At 38.8% G+C, this 17,273-nt stretch overlaps 1 protein-coding gene across 1 annotated transcript in view; it reads right to left on the bottom strand.

Moving 5' to 3' along the window:
* The window catches only part of COL24A1 (collagen type XXIV alpha 1 chain), a 324,882-nt gene that overhangs the window by 253,624 nt on the left and 53,985 nt on the right, over positions 1-17,273 (bottom strand). The window contains exon 8 of the mRNA XM_056123526.1: positions 10,414-10,467. Within this exon, the coding sequence (XP_055979501.1) occupies positions 10,414-10,467 (54 nt within the window). The remainder of the gene's footprint in view (positions 1-10,413; positions 10,468-17,273) is intronic.

The raw sequence follows: 17,273 nt of genomic DNA, 5'->3' as shown, positions 1-17,273 counted from the left end.
ATGCTCTGTAAAGTGGCTGATAAATGACAACATAGCCCACTTGCTGCTTCCAATACTTTTTTCTTTACAGTTTTACAAAAATAAGACTGTATTCCTATGTAATAAAGATTTTTTTAAATAAGTGAAATAAGTTAATCAGAAAGAATAAAATTTCACAGATATATAGATTAGAATAACTCTAGAACTATGGTAATTATTATATTTTTATATTTGGGAAAAACTGATGTACACTATTCCTAAAAGTGTCTTAAACTGTGGATATCATGTTTTGCAATTTCTCTAAGTTGTCCTTCATGCTAAGATGAACTTAGCATCTGCTCCTTTCTGGCTTATTCTCAATCTTGGCAAAATTTTTTTTTAATTTAAATTACAGTAAATGTTATTACAATTGAAAATGGTAGATTTCCAGTATTAATATAGTAAACTATTGCCTATATTAAAAATTAATTAAAAATATATTTGCTATCCAAGCAAAATCAATCATCATTCTACACTTCATCCAACCCAGCATGTACACTGGATCAAACTTACCTGCTTTGGGGCAAAAGAAAATGTAGACACTTAGTGGAAAGGAAAATATATTTTAGTTCAAGCTACATGAAGTTGACTAAATTGAGGTAATGTAACTAGTAATGTAAATCTGAGGAAATCCATCACTTGTTACGGATGTTAAAAATTTTTTTTGTAAAGGAAAAAACATAAATGAAAATATAGAGGCAAACCACAAGTCTTCTGGAGAATAAAAAATATTGCTGCTAATTTATTTTTTATTTTTACTTTTTAGGTTTCTATGCTTTATTTTCTTCTTTTTTTAATTGAATCACTGTGAGATACAGTTACAAAGCTTTCATGTTTGAGTTTCAGTTATACAATGATCCAATTCCCATCCCTCCACCAGTCCAAGTTTTCCACAACCAATATCCCCAGTATCCCCCCTACCACAAACCACCCACGCATCCCAACCCTCCCCCTGTCTCTGTGGCAATTTCCCCCATACTCTCTCTCTACTTTTGGGCATTATGGTTTGCAATATAGAACTGAGAGGCTATCATGGTTGGTCCTTTATCAACTTTCATCACACATCTCCCATCCCAAACAATCCATCCAACCATCACTGACTTAGTAATCCCTTCTCTATTCCAGCTGCCTTCTCCCCCAGCTCATGAGGCAGGCTCCCAGCTATGGAGCAATTTTCCTGGCCCTTATGTCTATGTCCCTAGGTGTCAGTCTCACATTATGTTATTTCCTATTCCACAAATGAGTGCAGTCATTCTATGTCTGTCCCTCTCTTTGTCTCATGTCACTTAACATTATATACTATCCATGTCCATCCACTTATAGGCAATAATTTATTTTTCTTTCAATGTTTTTTATAGAACCTAATTTTATAGTAATTTTAAATGTATTAACCTCAATAGCTTTCATAAGTTGTCACTATTCTTTATACAACCTTCTTGTAGCCATCATAAAAATTACTTAAGTGTGGATTTTATTTGAAGAACTTTAATATTTTCAAATATCTCCAGACAAAAGTAATGAAATCATTATTATCTGCCATCCAAAATAACATTTGTTCCTTGATATTCATGGAAAACACTTTATTTCCGTTTGCAACCAGGCATAAAAAGGCAGAAAAACAGATACACTGAAATGTACATCTAAAAAACAATGTCCTGATGAATTGACAGATGGGAAGCAGTATTTGAAGTTACTCAGGGCACAGTCAGAAGTCAAGCAAGCCTGAATTTCTGCCAATTAATAGTTTTCTGGTTTGGATAAGTTATGGAAGTCTTCTATTAAGACATACTGAATGCGGGGGGTATGGTGCCACCAGCAGGTCAATCTGTACCTGTGAGGCGAGTGCATCAGCAGCCTGATGGCACCGTCAGACTTTCAGATACCTCAAAATTTGCTGCTGTGCATTTGGCCAGACCCAAAAAACTTGGGGCAAAGTTTACCAAGAAAGTAAATGGCCAAAAGTTAGGTGTGTGGGAGACACACCCACAAACCACCTCCAGCCCAGCTATATAATTGGAGGCATGGCCTCTCTGGTTCTTGATCGAACTGCTTGATGGCCATGGTCCCAGAGACTCAGAAATGAATCTCGGAAACCAAAGGCTTTTGGCACAAATGCATCCTGTTCCTGCAGTAGATTACTGGCTCTGGGCTACTTCAGGTGGGAATGGGTTTCCTGCCTTGACCTGTTTCCCTTGGCAGCCCGGTGACCACCATCCTCCAGAAGTCACTGGACAGTCAGGTTTGGGCCTGCAGTGACGAGACACGCGGGGCCTCACCAGATGGGGGTGGAACTGGCCCTTTCCTCCCCATCCCAGCGAGACCCCGAGTCGCCGCCTACAAACGTCCTCTCTGGCTCCTGATCAAGCTGATTAACGACCATGATCCCAGAGACGCAGAAACAAATCTCAAAACCCAGCGGCTTCTGGAACACATACGAGGTGGCTGCCACCTCAGAGCTTATCGGAAAGCTAGGTATGAGCTGGCAGTGATGGGGCAATTGTTGTCTCATGAGAGGCGGGTGGTCCGGCTCATCCTTCATGCCCTACCGAGGTCACAAGTTGCCCCCATGAGCAGCTCTCTGGCACAGCCATAACACCAGACACCCAGAAACCAATCTCGTAATTATCTGGCTCTTTGCAGGAATGCAAAATCATTATATGTGTCTCATAACCAGCGATAGAAAACAAAGTATTTCACAATGCCTTTTCAGCAATTTTGATTGTTGGGGGGGATCCTAAACAGTAATGGTGCATCTTTTGTCAAAATAATGAATGTAATCAATGTAGAGAAGAGTTAAGTGGAAATCATCTACCTCACAGGCATTAGGAGGGGTGGGAGGGGGTATATTGGGGTTCTCGGTGGTGAAAAATGAGTAGTGGTGAAGGGAGAGGTGTTTCGTCATTGTATGACCGAGACTTAAACCTGAAGGCTTAGTAACTTTTCCCACAGTGATTCAATAAATAAACATAAGAAGAAAAAAAAACAAATAAATAAAATTATGAAAAAAAAGCAAGGTGTATTTTATGGCCAATTCAACCAGCTAATCAGTGGCTGAATAAATAGCAGTACTCCTAGATAAAAAAAAAACATACTGAATGCAGAATTTACATAAATAGATGAAATAAAATTTTAGAATTAAATTAATTGGTTATAGTAAAAACACTGGAATATGGTGCATAATAGAAAGGTTACTATTAAGATTAGTAAATGGCCATATTACTAATTCACAAAATGGGATGGGTGTATAATTCAAGGGCTAGAGTGCAGGCCTTGCATGTTCTAGGCCCAGAGCTTGAGACACAGCAACACGTGCTCCCACAGCACTTAGTGTGACATTAGTGGCATCCAGCACCACTAGGTCCAAGAAGCACCACGCTCTTGGCTACATATTGGTGCTGAGTCTCCCTGACATGGCTCTTGGGCTCCCTGAGCATTGCTTAGGCATCTCCCACACAAGAAAAGAAAAGATAAAGGTCTTTAGATTACAGCTAACATGAACTTTTCCCCTATGTTTTTCCAGCATGAACCTTGTTACAGGAAGTAATGAAAATAATCTAGATAATTCAAAAAATAAACAAAAATTAGTCAACATGATAAAACGTTCATAATTTACTAAACTTTTTACCCAATAATTGGCCATTCCCTTCCTCTTCTAGATGAAATAAAAAACTCAATCTGTGCCCTCAATAATAGAATGACCACAGCTGAGGAAAGAACCAGTGAGCTGGAAGATCAGCTGCACCAAGCTAACAGGCAACAAAAAACAGTGGCAAGGGACCTCAAAATAGCTCCACAGAGAATCAGAGTCCTAGGAGACGATTCCAAGACAAACAACATTAGAATCATTGGACTACCAGAAGCTCAGGGAAACAATCCCAATGAAAAAGCCACGGTTAAACAAATCATTGCTGAAAAATTCCCAGAGTTTGACAATGCAGCCATTCAGATTCATGGAGCCCAAAGGGTGCCAACTGAAAGAGACCCTAACAAAAACACTCCAAGACATATCGTAGTTAGAATGATCTATGCCGCAGATAGAAACACAATACTGCAAGCAGCAAGGTCAAAGAAGGAAATCACATACAAAGGAGCACCCCTTAGATTCACAGCAGATCTATCAGAGGAAGCCCTCCAAGCCCTAAGGCGGTGGTGAGATATAGTGAAAAAAACTCACTGAAATGAATGCTTCACCAAGAATACTCTATCAGGCTAAACTCTCACTCAAAATCGAAGGAACAGTACACTATTTTCTAGATAAACAGCAGCTCTTCAGGAACTTCATAGACTCAAAACCAAACCTAAAACAAGGGATAAAGGGGCTACTATAAGACAAGACAAACCCTACAACCATAACAGACCCTTAGAAAAAGATAATACAAAACCCCATAACAGTAATCTTTCTCAATGTCAATGGTCTAAATTCACCATTTAAGAGACAGAGAGTGGCAAAATGGATACAGAGACAGAACCCAACATTCTGCTGCCTACAAGAAATTTATCTCAACACTCAGAGCAAACACAGACTCAAAGTCAAAGGATGGAAAACAATCCTGCAAACAAACAGCTCCTGCAAAAAAGCTGGGGTGGCCATACCGTATCCAACAACATTAATTTCATGTTGAAAAAGATTAGAAGGGACAGCGAAGGCTATTTTCTCTTCATCAAGGGATACGTATAACAGGAAGAAATCACACTCTTAAATGCATACGCACTTAATGAGGGAACAGCTAAATATTTAAAACAACTGCTAACAGATTTTAAGGAGGACATTGCTAGCAACACCATAGTAGTTGGAGACTTCATCATCGTCTTATCACCTCTGGTTTGATCAACAAGGACAAAACTCAGCAAGGAATCATTGGTTTTGAAAAAAGAAATACAAGAGAAAGGGCTTATAGATCTATACAGGGCTTTACACCCCAAAAAGAAAGAATACACATTCTTCTCCAGTGCGCATGGAACATTTTACAAAATAGACCATGTGCTAGGCCACAAAACATACCTCAACAGAATCAGGAAGATAGAAATAGTATCAACCATCTTTTCAGACCACGATGCACTGAGGATAGAAGTGAATCACAAACAGACATGGAGAATCAAATCAAACTCCTGGAAATTAAACAACTCAATGCTGAACAATGAATGGGTCAGGAACAAAGTCAAGGACAAAATCAAAAGATACCTGTAAACAAATGAGAATGAAGACATGAGCTACCAGAACCTATGGGATGCAGCAAAAACCGTATTAAGGGGGAAATTTATAGCTCTGCAAGCATATCTTAGGACTGTAGAAAGGATCCACATAAACAAATTGACCTCACAGCTCAAGACCTTAAAAAAGGATCAACAGAATGAGCCTAAATCAGGCAGAAGGAAAGAGATCATAAAGCTTAGAGCAGAAACCAATGACATGGAAACCAAAGATACATTCCGAAAGATCAATGAAACCAAGAGCTGGTTCTTTGAGAAAATAAACAAGATAGATAAACCACTAGCAACACTCACAAAGAAACAAGAGAGAGAGAACCCTAATAAACTGAATCAGAAATGAGAAAAAGGATACCACAACAGAAACCAAAGAAATACAAAACATCATCAGAGACTCCTTTGAAAGTCTGTATGCCACGAAACAAGAGAAACTAGAAGAAATGGATAAATTCCTGGACTACTGTATAATCTCCCAAAGCTGAATCAAGAAGATCTAGAGTATCTGAATAGACCTATTTACATCAAGGAAATTGAAACTGTAATCAAAAGTCTTCCCAAAAACAAAAGTTCAGGTTCAGATGATTCACTAGCGAATTTTTCCAAATATTTAAAGAGGACCTAATGCCAGTCCTTCTCAAGCTTTTCCAAGAAACTGAAAAAACGGAAACTCTCCCAAACAGTTTCTATGAAGCCCGTATCTCTCTAATACCTTCTCAAGCTTTTCCAAGAAATTGAAAAAACGGAAACTCTCCCAAACAGTTTCTATGAAGCCCGTATCTCTCTAATACCAAAAGAAAACAAAGACACCACAAGAAAAGAAAACTACAGGCCGATATCCCTGATGAACACGGCTGCAAAAATTCTCAACAAAATACTAGCAAATAGAATTCAACTACTCATCAAAAAGATCATACACCATGACCAAGTGGGATTCATCCCGGGGATGCAAGGCTGATTTAAAACTCGGAAATCAATCAACATAATCCATCATATCAATAAAAGAAAAGATAAAAATCATATGATCACATCAATAGATGCAGAGAAAGCATTTGACAAGATCCAGCACCCCTTTATGATGAAAACCCTCACCAAAATGGCAATAGAGGGGACTTTCTTCAATAAAGTTAAAACCATCTACCACAAGCCTAAAGCAAGCATCATCCTTAATGGGGAAAACCTGAGAGCCTTTCCTCTAAGATCAGGGACGAGACAAGGATATCCACTCTCTCCACTGTTGTTCAATATAGTACTGCAAGTACTTGCAATAGCGATTAGGCAAGAAAAAGATTTTTAAGGGCATCCAGGTAGGAAAGGAAGAAATCAAGCTCTCACTCTTCACAGATGATATGATACTATACTTAGAGAACGCTAAAACCTCTACCAAGAAACTCCTAGAAACAATAGACTTGTATAGTAAAGTTGCAGGCTACAAAATCAATACCCAAAAGTCCATGGATTTCCTATATACAAATAGTGAAAGAGAAGAAAGTGACATGAAGAAAACAATCCCATTCACAATAGTGCCCCAGAAAATTAAGTACCTAGGAATCAACTTAACTAAGGAAGTAAAGGACCTGTACAAAGAAAACTATAAAATGCTACTTCAGGAAATAAAAGAGGACACGAGGAAATGGAAAAATATCCCCTGTTCATGGAACGGGAGAATTAACATTGTCAAAATGGCAATACTTCCCCAAAGCATTGTACAAATTCAATGTGATCCCTATTAGGATACCCATGACATTCTTCAAAGAAATGGAGCAAACACTCCTGAAATTTATATGGAACAATAAGCCCCCACGAATAGCTAAAGCAATTCTGGGGAAAAAGAAAATGGGAGGAATCAACCTCCCTAACTTCAAACTGTAATACAAAGCTGTAATAATTAAAACAGCATGGTACTGGAACCAAAGTAGAGCTGTAGACCAATGGAACAGTGTTGAATATACTGACATCTCCCCTCAAGCATACGAGCATCTGCTCTTCGATAAGGGGGCAAGAAAAGTGAAGTGGAGTAAAAAAAGCCTCTTTATCAAATTGTGCTGGCAAAACTGGACGGCTACATGCAAAAACGTGGGCTCAGATCTCTGCCTAACGCCATGTACAAAAGGAAGATCAAAGTGGATTAAAGACTTCAACATCAGACCGGAATTCATAAGGTACATTGAGGAAAAAGTTCGCAAAACCCTCCATGACATTGAAGCTAATGGTATCTTCAAAGATGTCATGCCACTGGCCACTCAAGTGAAAACAGAGATAGACAAATGAGACTATCTTAAACTAAGAAGCTTCTGCACCTCAAAAGAAACAGTGACCAAAGTACAAAGACCGTCTACAGAATGGGAAAGGGTTTTTGCCAAAAACACATCCGACAAAGGGTTGATATACAGCATATACAAAGTGCAGGTTGAATTCCACAAGAAGAAAACATCCAACCCCATCAAAAAATGGGGTGATGAAATGAATAGAAACTTTCTCAAAGAGGAAATTCAAATGGCTAAAAGGAACATGAGAAAATGGTCCACATCATTAATCATCTGGCTAAAAGGAACATGAGAAAATGGTCCACATCATTAATCATCAGGGAGATCCACAATGAGATATCATTTCACACCACAGAGACTGGCCCACATCCACAAGAACAAAAGCAACCAATGCTGGCGCGGATGTGGTGAGAAAGGGACCCTCCTTCACTGCTGGTGGGAATGCCGACTGGTTCAACCCTTTTGGAAAACAGTATGGACGATTCTCAAAAAATTAGAAATTGAGTTCCCATTTGACCCAGCAATACCACTCCTGGGAATATATCCCAGAGTCACAAAAGTATAGTCGAAGTAACATCTGCACTTGTTTGTTCATTGCAGCATTGTGTACAATAGCCAGAATCTGGAAAAAACCTGAGTGCCCGAGAATAGATGACGGGTTAAAGAAAATTTGATACATTTACACAATTGAGTAATATGTAGCTGTTAGAGAAAAGATGAAGTCATGAAATTTACCGCAAGTGGTACTACATGGAAAGTATCGTGTTAAGCGAAATGACTCAGAAAGAAAGGGATAGACATAGAAATATTGCATTCATCTGGGGAACATAAAGGAGCAAAATAGGAGACTAACACCCAAGAATGGCCGAGATTAGTACCAGGAATTTTGCTCCATGACTTGGAGGCCAGCCACACATGCATGGGGGAAAGGGAGCTCAGATAGAGAAGGGAGCACCAAATAAAGGGTGTTGGGAGAATTCTTCCTGGATGGGAGATGCATGCTGAAAGTAGACTATAGACCAAACATGATTGCCACCCATTGCCTCTTTTGCAAACAAGAACACCCAATAGGAGAGAGAGAACAAAAGGGAATGCCCGGACACAGAGGCAGGGTGGGAGGGGAGGATGGGAGGTGGGAAGGATACTGGAATCCATAGTGGTGGGAAATGGGCACTGATGGAGGGATGGGTATTTGATCATTGTATAATGGAAACCCAAGCACAAAAATTTGTAAGTCTACAACTGTACCTCATGGTGTCTTACTAATAAAAATTAAAATAAATAAATAAATGTGTTTCTATTGTACACGTTATGTTAATATAAGACATGCATATAGACAGTGGATGTTAATATAGCCCAAGCTTTCTATTTGGAAAATTAGTTTAGGTTTAGAGTCCTGTTGTCTTTTTCTTAGCGGCACTTGATTTTTTTTTTTTAAATCTGTATGTAGTTTCATTTAATAAACATGGCTCAAAATGGGGAAAACATTCTTGGAGAAATGACAACATCAACTCAAATATTTCAACATTCTTCCCAGCTACTGCCAAATCATGGTAAACCATGCATACTTTACTCTGAAAATTATTTATGTGAAAAGAAATTTACACGATATTATTTAGATAAGAGTACATTCATTTATAAAGTAATTTAATTTATAAATATTTCAACTAAACTTTCTCTAGGGAGAATTCATCTACAGCTGCTAATTCACAATATGATAAGATCCCTGATTTCTATAAGATCTATTTCCGTTAGATAATAATAAAAACCAGATTTTTATAGTTAATATAAGAAAAAGTTAGTGACAGATACTTAACCCATGGCACAGCCTACAATAATGCTATCATTTTGCTTACTAGATTTACACAGATTAAGAAAGTGTGTATTCTTCTGGATGTTTTTAAATACTGGTAGGTTAAGAGTCATACAACATATGCACAGAGTTTTTTGAATGTTAATAAATTCTGCTTTAAATTACAATTTCAAAGTTAAAATTAACCAATTGATTATACTAAAGTCTTTTTAGATTTCATCTATTAATATTTCTTTATATACTATGTAATATAATCTATATATTTATGTATATCTATATCTATATAACTGTATAATAATTCCTCATACTTTACCTAGAATTTCCCTTTCTGGGTTGTTAATTCCAAAAACCACAGGGAGCATTTTCTCAGAAGCAATGATAAATTTTTCTCTCACATGCAGGATTATACTTTAGGAAGCAATAGTTGCATATGTAATCCCAAATATAATAATGTAATTCGTTATTATTAAATTTTCTTTGTTATTTGACAGCTATTTTCTCTCAGGCCTACTTAGAGGTCAAAGTCATACTGATTCATGTTTATCAAACAGGCTCATGATTGTAAAACAAGATCAATTCTAGTAGAAAAATGATCACTCTGTAGTTTCATGTCTCCAGGGAACCAATAACTTCAAAGGAACTCTCATATTCTAACACTGCATAAGAGAAAGTTGAGTCTAAGACCATAGCAATATATAGTGGAAATATGGAAGGTAAAAGACTCTCTGATAGCAGTATCTTTTCTATTATTGTACTGAGATTGTGAGTGAAAGAAATCAAGGTGAGCATCCTTTTCACATTCACATAAATAGCTAATGGCAAACATTTCTTACCTAGCAAATCAGTTACATTCATTATCCAAAATCAAGAATACCACACTTTGAACATGAAAACAACTCACATTTTCAGAAATAGGTTATTTCCCAAATACAGTTTTTTTAGGACTTTTTAAAAAATTTTCTTTAAATCCCGCCTTTTGTGGTGACCACTTTCAGCAACAAAATTAATTCTGTTAAGATGTGCAATTTAACTTCAAAATAAAATCTTTAGAGTTGAAGAGCTCACAGTTGCATTTGACAGCTAATTATGTCAGACTAAAGAACATCTTACCTTATCACCTGGCACACCAGGGGGGCCCATTAATCCAGAAAGACCTTGATCACCCTAAGAATAAAATCAAAGATAGGTTTAATATGAGAGAACAAAAAATTAGAATTCTCTTACTGCCATCTTTTAACTTGGATTTTAAGATCTTGCTGCATTTATTTTTGATCTTCACAATTTAAGTCAAATTCTATCTAATTTCCAAAACCTATGCAATATTTCTCCAGGCTACCAGCCCCTATTACTTCCTGGATTGAACAGATGAAAGGTACTTCTACATTTCTATCCTATTTCTTCACCGTCTTTTTGTACTTTTTCCTATGAATAGTTTTGCTCCCATAAGTTCCTTCATTCTGAGTTTTACTATATTTTAAAAATCTTTTTACTACATTGCTGTAGATTGTTCTGTCCTGTCTTTTTTGGTGAAGACGTGCGTGCAATTTTCTTTTAGGGGATAGGCTGGGTTCACTGTCAGCACCTGGGAAAGATAAACTTCCATTTCCAGTTTGTGCTAGTTAGTGTCTTTGGCCCGATCACCCAGAATTCAATGTTTAAAAAATATTGGTAAGACGATGTTTCTCTTCTACAGACCTGATGGGTGTCACCAGTAAGATCCTTATGTTTCCACCTCCCTCTAGTTTGGGTGTGCACTTTTGAACTCAGCTTGGGATAGTGAGGGAAAGTACATGGATGAGGGGGAAGGTAGCTCTGGCTGTCAGTAGGGAAATGAGACAGACAGTGTGAGAATTGATAAGAGAAGAAAAACATGTCAAGAAGCAAATGGGGTAATGCCCCAAAGTAGAGAGAGTAAATAGAAAGGTGCCCACCACAGAGGTAGGGGGTGGGATGGGGTTGGAGTGGCAGGAGGGATACTGGGGACAGTGGTGGTGGAAGCATGGGTGTTCAATCATTGTATGACTGAAACTCAATCAGGAAAGCTTTGTAACTGTAATTAAAAAAGAAGCAAATGGAGATAATCTTGAATTAAGTTATTCAATCTGCACTTTAAAAAATTAGTTTAAGTACCATAGTCTATAAAACTGTAAACTGTTATTGGTGAGGTTTCATACATAAAATTTCTAGCACCACACCCTCCCTCAGAGTGTCACTTCCCTCTACATTTGTCCCACTGTCTCCTCAACTTCTTCTATACCATGGTGTGCTTTTCTGTGAAAATATTTTATATTCAGAAGAGGAAAAAATACATAGGTGACTGTAGGATAACATCGGTTTGCCCTTCCTTCCTGGCTGTAGGGAGCTAGGGTTTGTTGATTGTTTCCCCAACCAGCTTTGCCTCCTGATCAGATTCTGCTGACTTGTAAATATTGTTTTTCTCTTCTCCTTAATGTCCTTTGCATAGTTAATTCAGAGCAATTACCTTTTATATGGACACAGGAAGACAGTTAAAAAGATAAGCTTATAATTTGGGAGTTAATTGATTCCAGATAATATTACCTCCTGGACATCTGCTCTCTCGACTTACGCCTCAGTTGCCCTTACTTTCTAGATTCCCAAAAGCAGGGTTCTGGTGAGGGACTGGATGGGCAACCCAGGCATCGAAATGACCCCAAAAGTAATAACTAGATTGGGACCATGCTGGGGTTAGGCATTATTAATCCAGCCCGAGCACTGTAGTCTGAGACTGTGGAAAGATGCCCCCAGGAGAGTTGCCCTAAAAGCCTAAATGTGTCTATTACTGTGTCCATAAAGAATGGAAAATATTAGGGAGTAGAATTAAGATGTTAATTAAATTTCTGGTCTAAGGAGAGGAGAAACACATCTTAAGTACTGTTTTGCCCTGTGGGCTGCAGGTGGTCAGGAAGGTTTGAAAAACATGTTGTTTGTGCTTACCAGGGGGAGGTGTGATTTGGGAGGCATGGTTAGAGAAGAGGTGGTAAAAGTGGTGGCTCCCTTTTCCACAACACCCAAAAGGAGAGAGAGAACAGAGGGGAATGACCTGCCACAGAGGCAGGGTGGGATGAGGGTGATGGAAGGTGGAGGGGATACTGGGATCCGTGGTGGTGGGAAATGGGCACTGGTGGAGGGATGGGTATTTGATCATTGTATAATTGAAACCCAAGCACTAAATTTGTAAGTCTACAACTGTACCTCATGGTGTCTCACTAATAAATAAATTTAAAAAAGTGGTGGCTGAGGAGATTAGGGGAGCAGAGTAAAAAGAGGTAGAGGGTTGAAGAGATGCAGAGTGGGAGCTGTGGGCAGCACAAGAGACAGAGCGAGCAAGAGAGCATTGTGGAACGAGTTAGAGAGAGGGTTGGAGAGAGCTGTGAGAGAGAGAGAACTATGAGTTGGGGAGAGAGTTGTGAAGAGAGTTTGGGAAAGGAGATATAGAATAAACAGCAACTAATCACCATCCAGCTTGGTCCTTGTTCCTCCATCATCGGCCCAAGAAAACAGCCATCTCGGTGGGGAAGCAATTAGAGAGCACCAAGTGTGAGCGTGGATGGCTAGAGAGAGCGGCCTGGAGAGCCCACGAAGAACAGCCATTAATGTGTAATCCCTCATAGCGTTAGCCGGGCAAAAGGAGTTTACACAGCTACAAGGAAAGGGATTACACAGCTCCACATTTAAGGGGTTTAAACAGGTGACAAATCTAAATAAGCACCTTAGTAGCTGCTGCTGATGTCTGATTTTTAGTATATCATCTGCTTCAATCTTCCATCAATGTCTTTTGGGAAAGGAAAATTACTACTGTCAGGGAATTACGTTTCCACATCACTGGGGTCTCAATGTCCTTCTGGAGGTTCTATAAAGATGTTTCATGCTGATGAACTAGTCCTTACTTGTATTATTCTTTGTGTTGATATATTTATTGTAAAAATAGCTACACAGTAAAAATAAAATATAGTAAAAATAAAATATAATTATCTCTCAATCTCTCTCTACCCCTAAAAATTTAGTGTTAACATTTTATTTACATTCATAGTGCCTACATATATGCTGTATGCTTAGTATATTTGAAATCAGTTTAATGTAAATACAAGTAAAATTAATTTAATACTTTAAATTTTAAATGTATCTATTAGTTACATTTTTATTGAGGTAAAATGGTTTATGAGAATATAAATGTTTATGGTTTTATATTTTTTTTGTTTATTTGTTTGGGGACAGACCCAACAATGCTCAGAAATCACTCCTGGTAGGGTCTGGGGACAATATAGGTGCTGGGGATCAAATCCACATTGGTCACATAAAACGCAAGCACCTTAACCTCTGTATTATCATTCTAGCCCCACAAATGCTTCTGTTATGAGGGTACAATGTTGCCATACCACCCTGCCACCAACATGCCAATATTCTTCTCCCATTGATCCTAGGACCCTTCCAGCTCACACTGCTACTATTCAACCTCAATTCCGGTGTCATAGTTTCAGGGCTTATTTATACATGGGCATTATCTAGTCCATTTTTTATATATAAACCACGTGTGTTTGTGTGTGCATGCATGGGTGTGTATTTAAAACTGGATTTCACTCAAGGTTTGACAGTGTCATGCTATTTAATCTTAAAATGTTACGACATCCACAATTTGTATGTAAGGAACTAAAAAGTTAAAAGGAGACTGCCATACTTTCAAACCTCAGCTTCTAGCCTGAACCACAGATACTGCAAACAGACTGAACCTATACTTTTGTACAAAGAAGCCACGAGGAAAGATAAAACCATATATTTGATATAAATATGACTGTTTAATTTTGCAAGTTTATTTAAAGAAGTCAACCAAAACAAAGTAGGCTTCCAATTTCTAAATCTGAAGTAAGAAATAAGAAATCAACTGTCCTATAGTTAAATATCTTAAAGAGATGGCATATATGTTTCTCAGTTTGCAGAACATATTTTTCCCTTACAATAATTAGTAGACCAAAAAAAATTGTTTCTAATAAGTTACTATTCACTCTAAATTACTTCCATTTAATGAACTCAGTTCTATTGCAACAATAAATTTAATATTCTATGTATATTTTGTTTTGATTTGGTTCTGTTTTGGGGTCACAACTGGTGGTGCTCAGGGATTACTTCTGACTTTGTGCTCAGCAATCACTCCTGGCAGAACTAGGGGGACGATATGGGATGTCGGCGACTGAAAACGGGTCAGCTGTGCATACACTGGACTATTTCTTTTGCCCTAACACATGCACACTATTATTCCTTGCAACACTCAATATAATAGCTAAGACTTGGAATCAACCTAGATGTCCAGGAACAGATGCATGGATCATGAAGATGTGTTATCTATATATCTATATAGAGATACAGATATATCTTGATCACTTGACATCTCTTTACTCATCAATAGAGATATATAGACATATAGATATTTATAAATAATGGAATACTACATAGCTCTAAGGAATGATGAAATCATGCAATTCACCACAACACGAATGGAACTGGAAGACATCCTGATAAATGAAGGAAGTCAGAAGAAAGAGAAACACAGGATAACATCACTTATATGTGGTATTTAGAATAAGTCTATGAAAGAATGCAGTGTTTTAAAGCGCTAATGCCAGGTCAATCTCGGCCCCAGAGTATTGGGCAGAGAAGAACAGAAAGAGTGGAGGGGTGAAGGGAAGAAGAGACAAATGAGAAGCAACAAGAGCAAGGTCAGGTGGTTGAGGTACAAAGGTGATGTTAAGAAATAATAGCACCTGAGGCCGGGGTGACTGTTCAGCGGGCCAGGCACTGGCCTCACACATGGCCAGCCCGGACTTGATCCTTACGGAACTTAGAAAGGTGCTTGTCAAGAGAGCAGGCTGGAGAAAGGATTATGATAGAGGGTGGTTAAGACTAGTGGTGGGATTGGTGCTGCAATATTGTATTTCTAAAACTCAATTGTGTATGAATAACTTTGTAAATAATGGTGTGTTAAAAAAAAGTTTGCTGGCTGAAGAAAAATTAGATGGGGACTTTCCCAGCAGTGGTACGTGCCTGGGGCAACTCCCTATAATATTGGTCCAGTTCTTCAAGTCTTTAATACAGCAGCAAATTTGAATTTGGGATCTCTGCATGCAAGGCAAGTGCTCCAGCTCCAAGACAATATTAAAATATTTTGCTATATAATTGTTAGTGTAGTATCTATAGAGTCAACTCAAATGATATAATTGCTTACAAGTTTACAAAAGTGTTTGTAAAGTAATTAAAAAGTATATTTCATATCAGGAAAGTCAGTTAAAGACTTTTAGAAGCTTGGAAATATATCTCTTGATCACTTGACATCTCTTTACTCATCAATTTGGTCGAGCGGGCACCAGTAACATCTCCATTCGTCCTGTCACGTACTAGCGTAGCCCAATGGCGTCTGCTCGCTCCAGGAACATGAAGAGCCTCAAAGCGATCATTCAGGGTCTTGATGAAGAAGTCTGACCATCTGGTAGGTGAGAGGCCATGCAATCTTTTGATGTCCCATGGAATCCAGTCAGTAATGGCTCTAGTCCAGCGGTCATCTCCAAATAGTATTATGTGTCCAGCCCATCTGATTTTAGACACCTTGCCAAAAGAGACAGCATCCCTGATTCTCGATCATCAATGGAGATCAGAACTCTGGATTCTTTCTCTCACTTGAGTGAAGCGTGATACCCCAAGCATAGCTCTTTCAATTCTTCTTTGGGAGACCTGAATAGTGTTCTCGTCCTGTTTTCATAGCACCCAGGTCTCTGAGGCATATGCTAATGCAGGAGGAACAGTGGAATTGAAGAGATGTGCCTGGAGCCGGAGGTTCTTCGTCCTCTTAGCTATTTCTTTGACACTCTTGAAACTCTTGAAGGCATTCCAAGCTGCTCTCTTCCACTTGTGCAACTCAGGTGCCAGGTCATTCGTCATGTTGACTTCTCGACTTAGGTACACATAACTGCTGCATTTGGAGATGTTTGTTCATTGAGAGAGAATGGAACCTCAGGAATGAGTCCATTTCTCATGAACATTGTCTTTGTGAGATTCAGCTGCAGTACGACCTTCCCACAATCACGGTCAAAGTCAGCCAGCATTTGTACCGCTTGGCTAATGTTTGGTGTTATTAGAATGATGTCATCAGCAAAGCAGAGGTGGTGTAGTTTCCGACCATCTATCTTCATTCCCATTCCTTCCCATTCCAGTCATCGCATGATGTTCTTGAGGGTGGCACTGAAGAATTTTGGTGAAATGGTATCACCCTGCTGAACCCCTCTCTTGACATGGATGATCACTTCTTTGTAGAATGGTGAGATCCTGGTAGTGAATCCATAATACAGCTCATGGAGGATCCTGATGTATTGAGTTTGAACACCGTGTTTGGCTAGGGCTTCAATGACCCCAACAGAATCAAAGGCCTTCTTTAAATCAATGAACGTTAGACAGAGTGGCATCGTGAACTCCCAAGAAAACTGGATGAGCTTGGTTACTGTGTGGATATGGTCGATCCTTTTCAGAACCCAGCTTGCTCGCATGGCTATCCTTCATGTAGTGTTCTGAAAATCCTACTCAGGATGACTCGAGTGACCAGCTTCTAGACGACAGACAACAGGCAGATCAGGCAATAGTTGCCAATGTCGTGGATGTCTCCCTTCTTATACAGTAGCACAGTCCTGCTGGTTTTCCATTGGGATGGAACCTTGTATTCAGAGCAGTAGCATGTGTAGAGCCGAGCCAGTGTACTGATGTAAGTATTGACAGAAGATTTTTCACATGTTCAGGTCTGACTTATCTGGGCCGGGTGCTGTTCATTTCTTTACCGATGAAATGGCATGTCAGATTTCAGAAGGGATAACGTTGAGAACAACATATCCATCCTGTGGAATTTGGTATGTGGGCAGGTGGACGTGACTATCGAACAGATCAGAGTAGAAGTCATGGATAATCTCCATTTC

Source organism: Sorex fumeus, unplaced genomic scaffold (genome assembly GCF_029834395.1).
Source record: "Sorex fumeus unplaced genomic scaffold, SorFum_2.1 ptg000047l, whole genome shotgun sequence".
Taxonomy (NCBI): domain Eukaryota; kingdom Metazoa; phylum Chordata; class Mammalia; order Eulipotyphla; family Soricidae; genus Sorex; species Sorex fumeus.
This window is presented reverse-complemented; position numbering and strand designations above follow the sequence as displayed.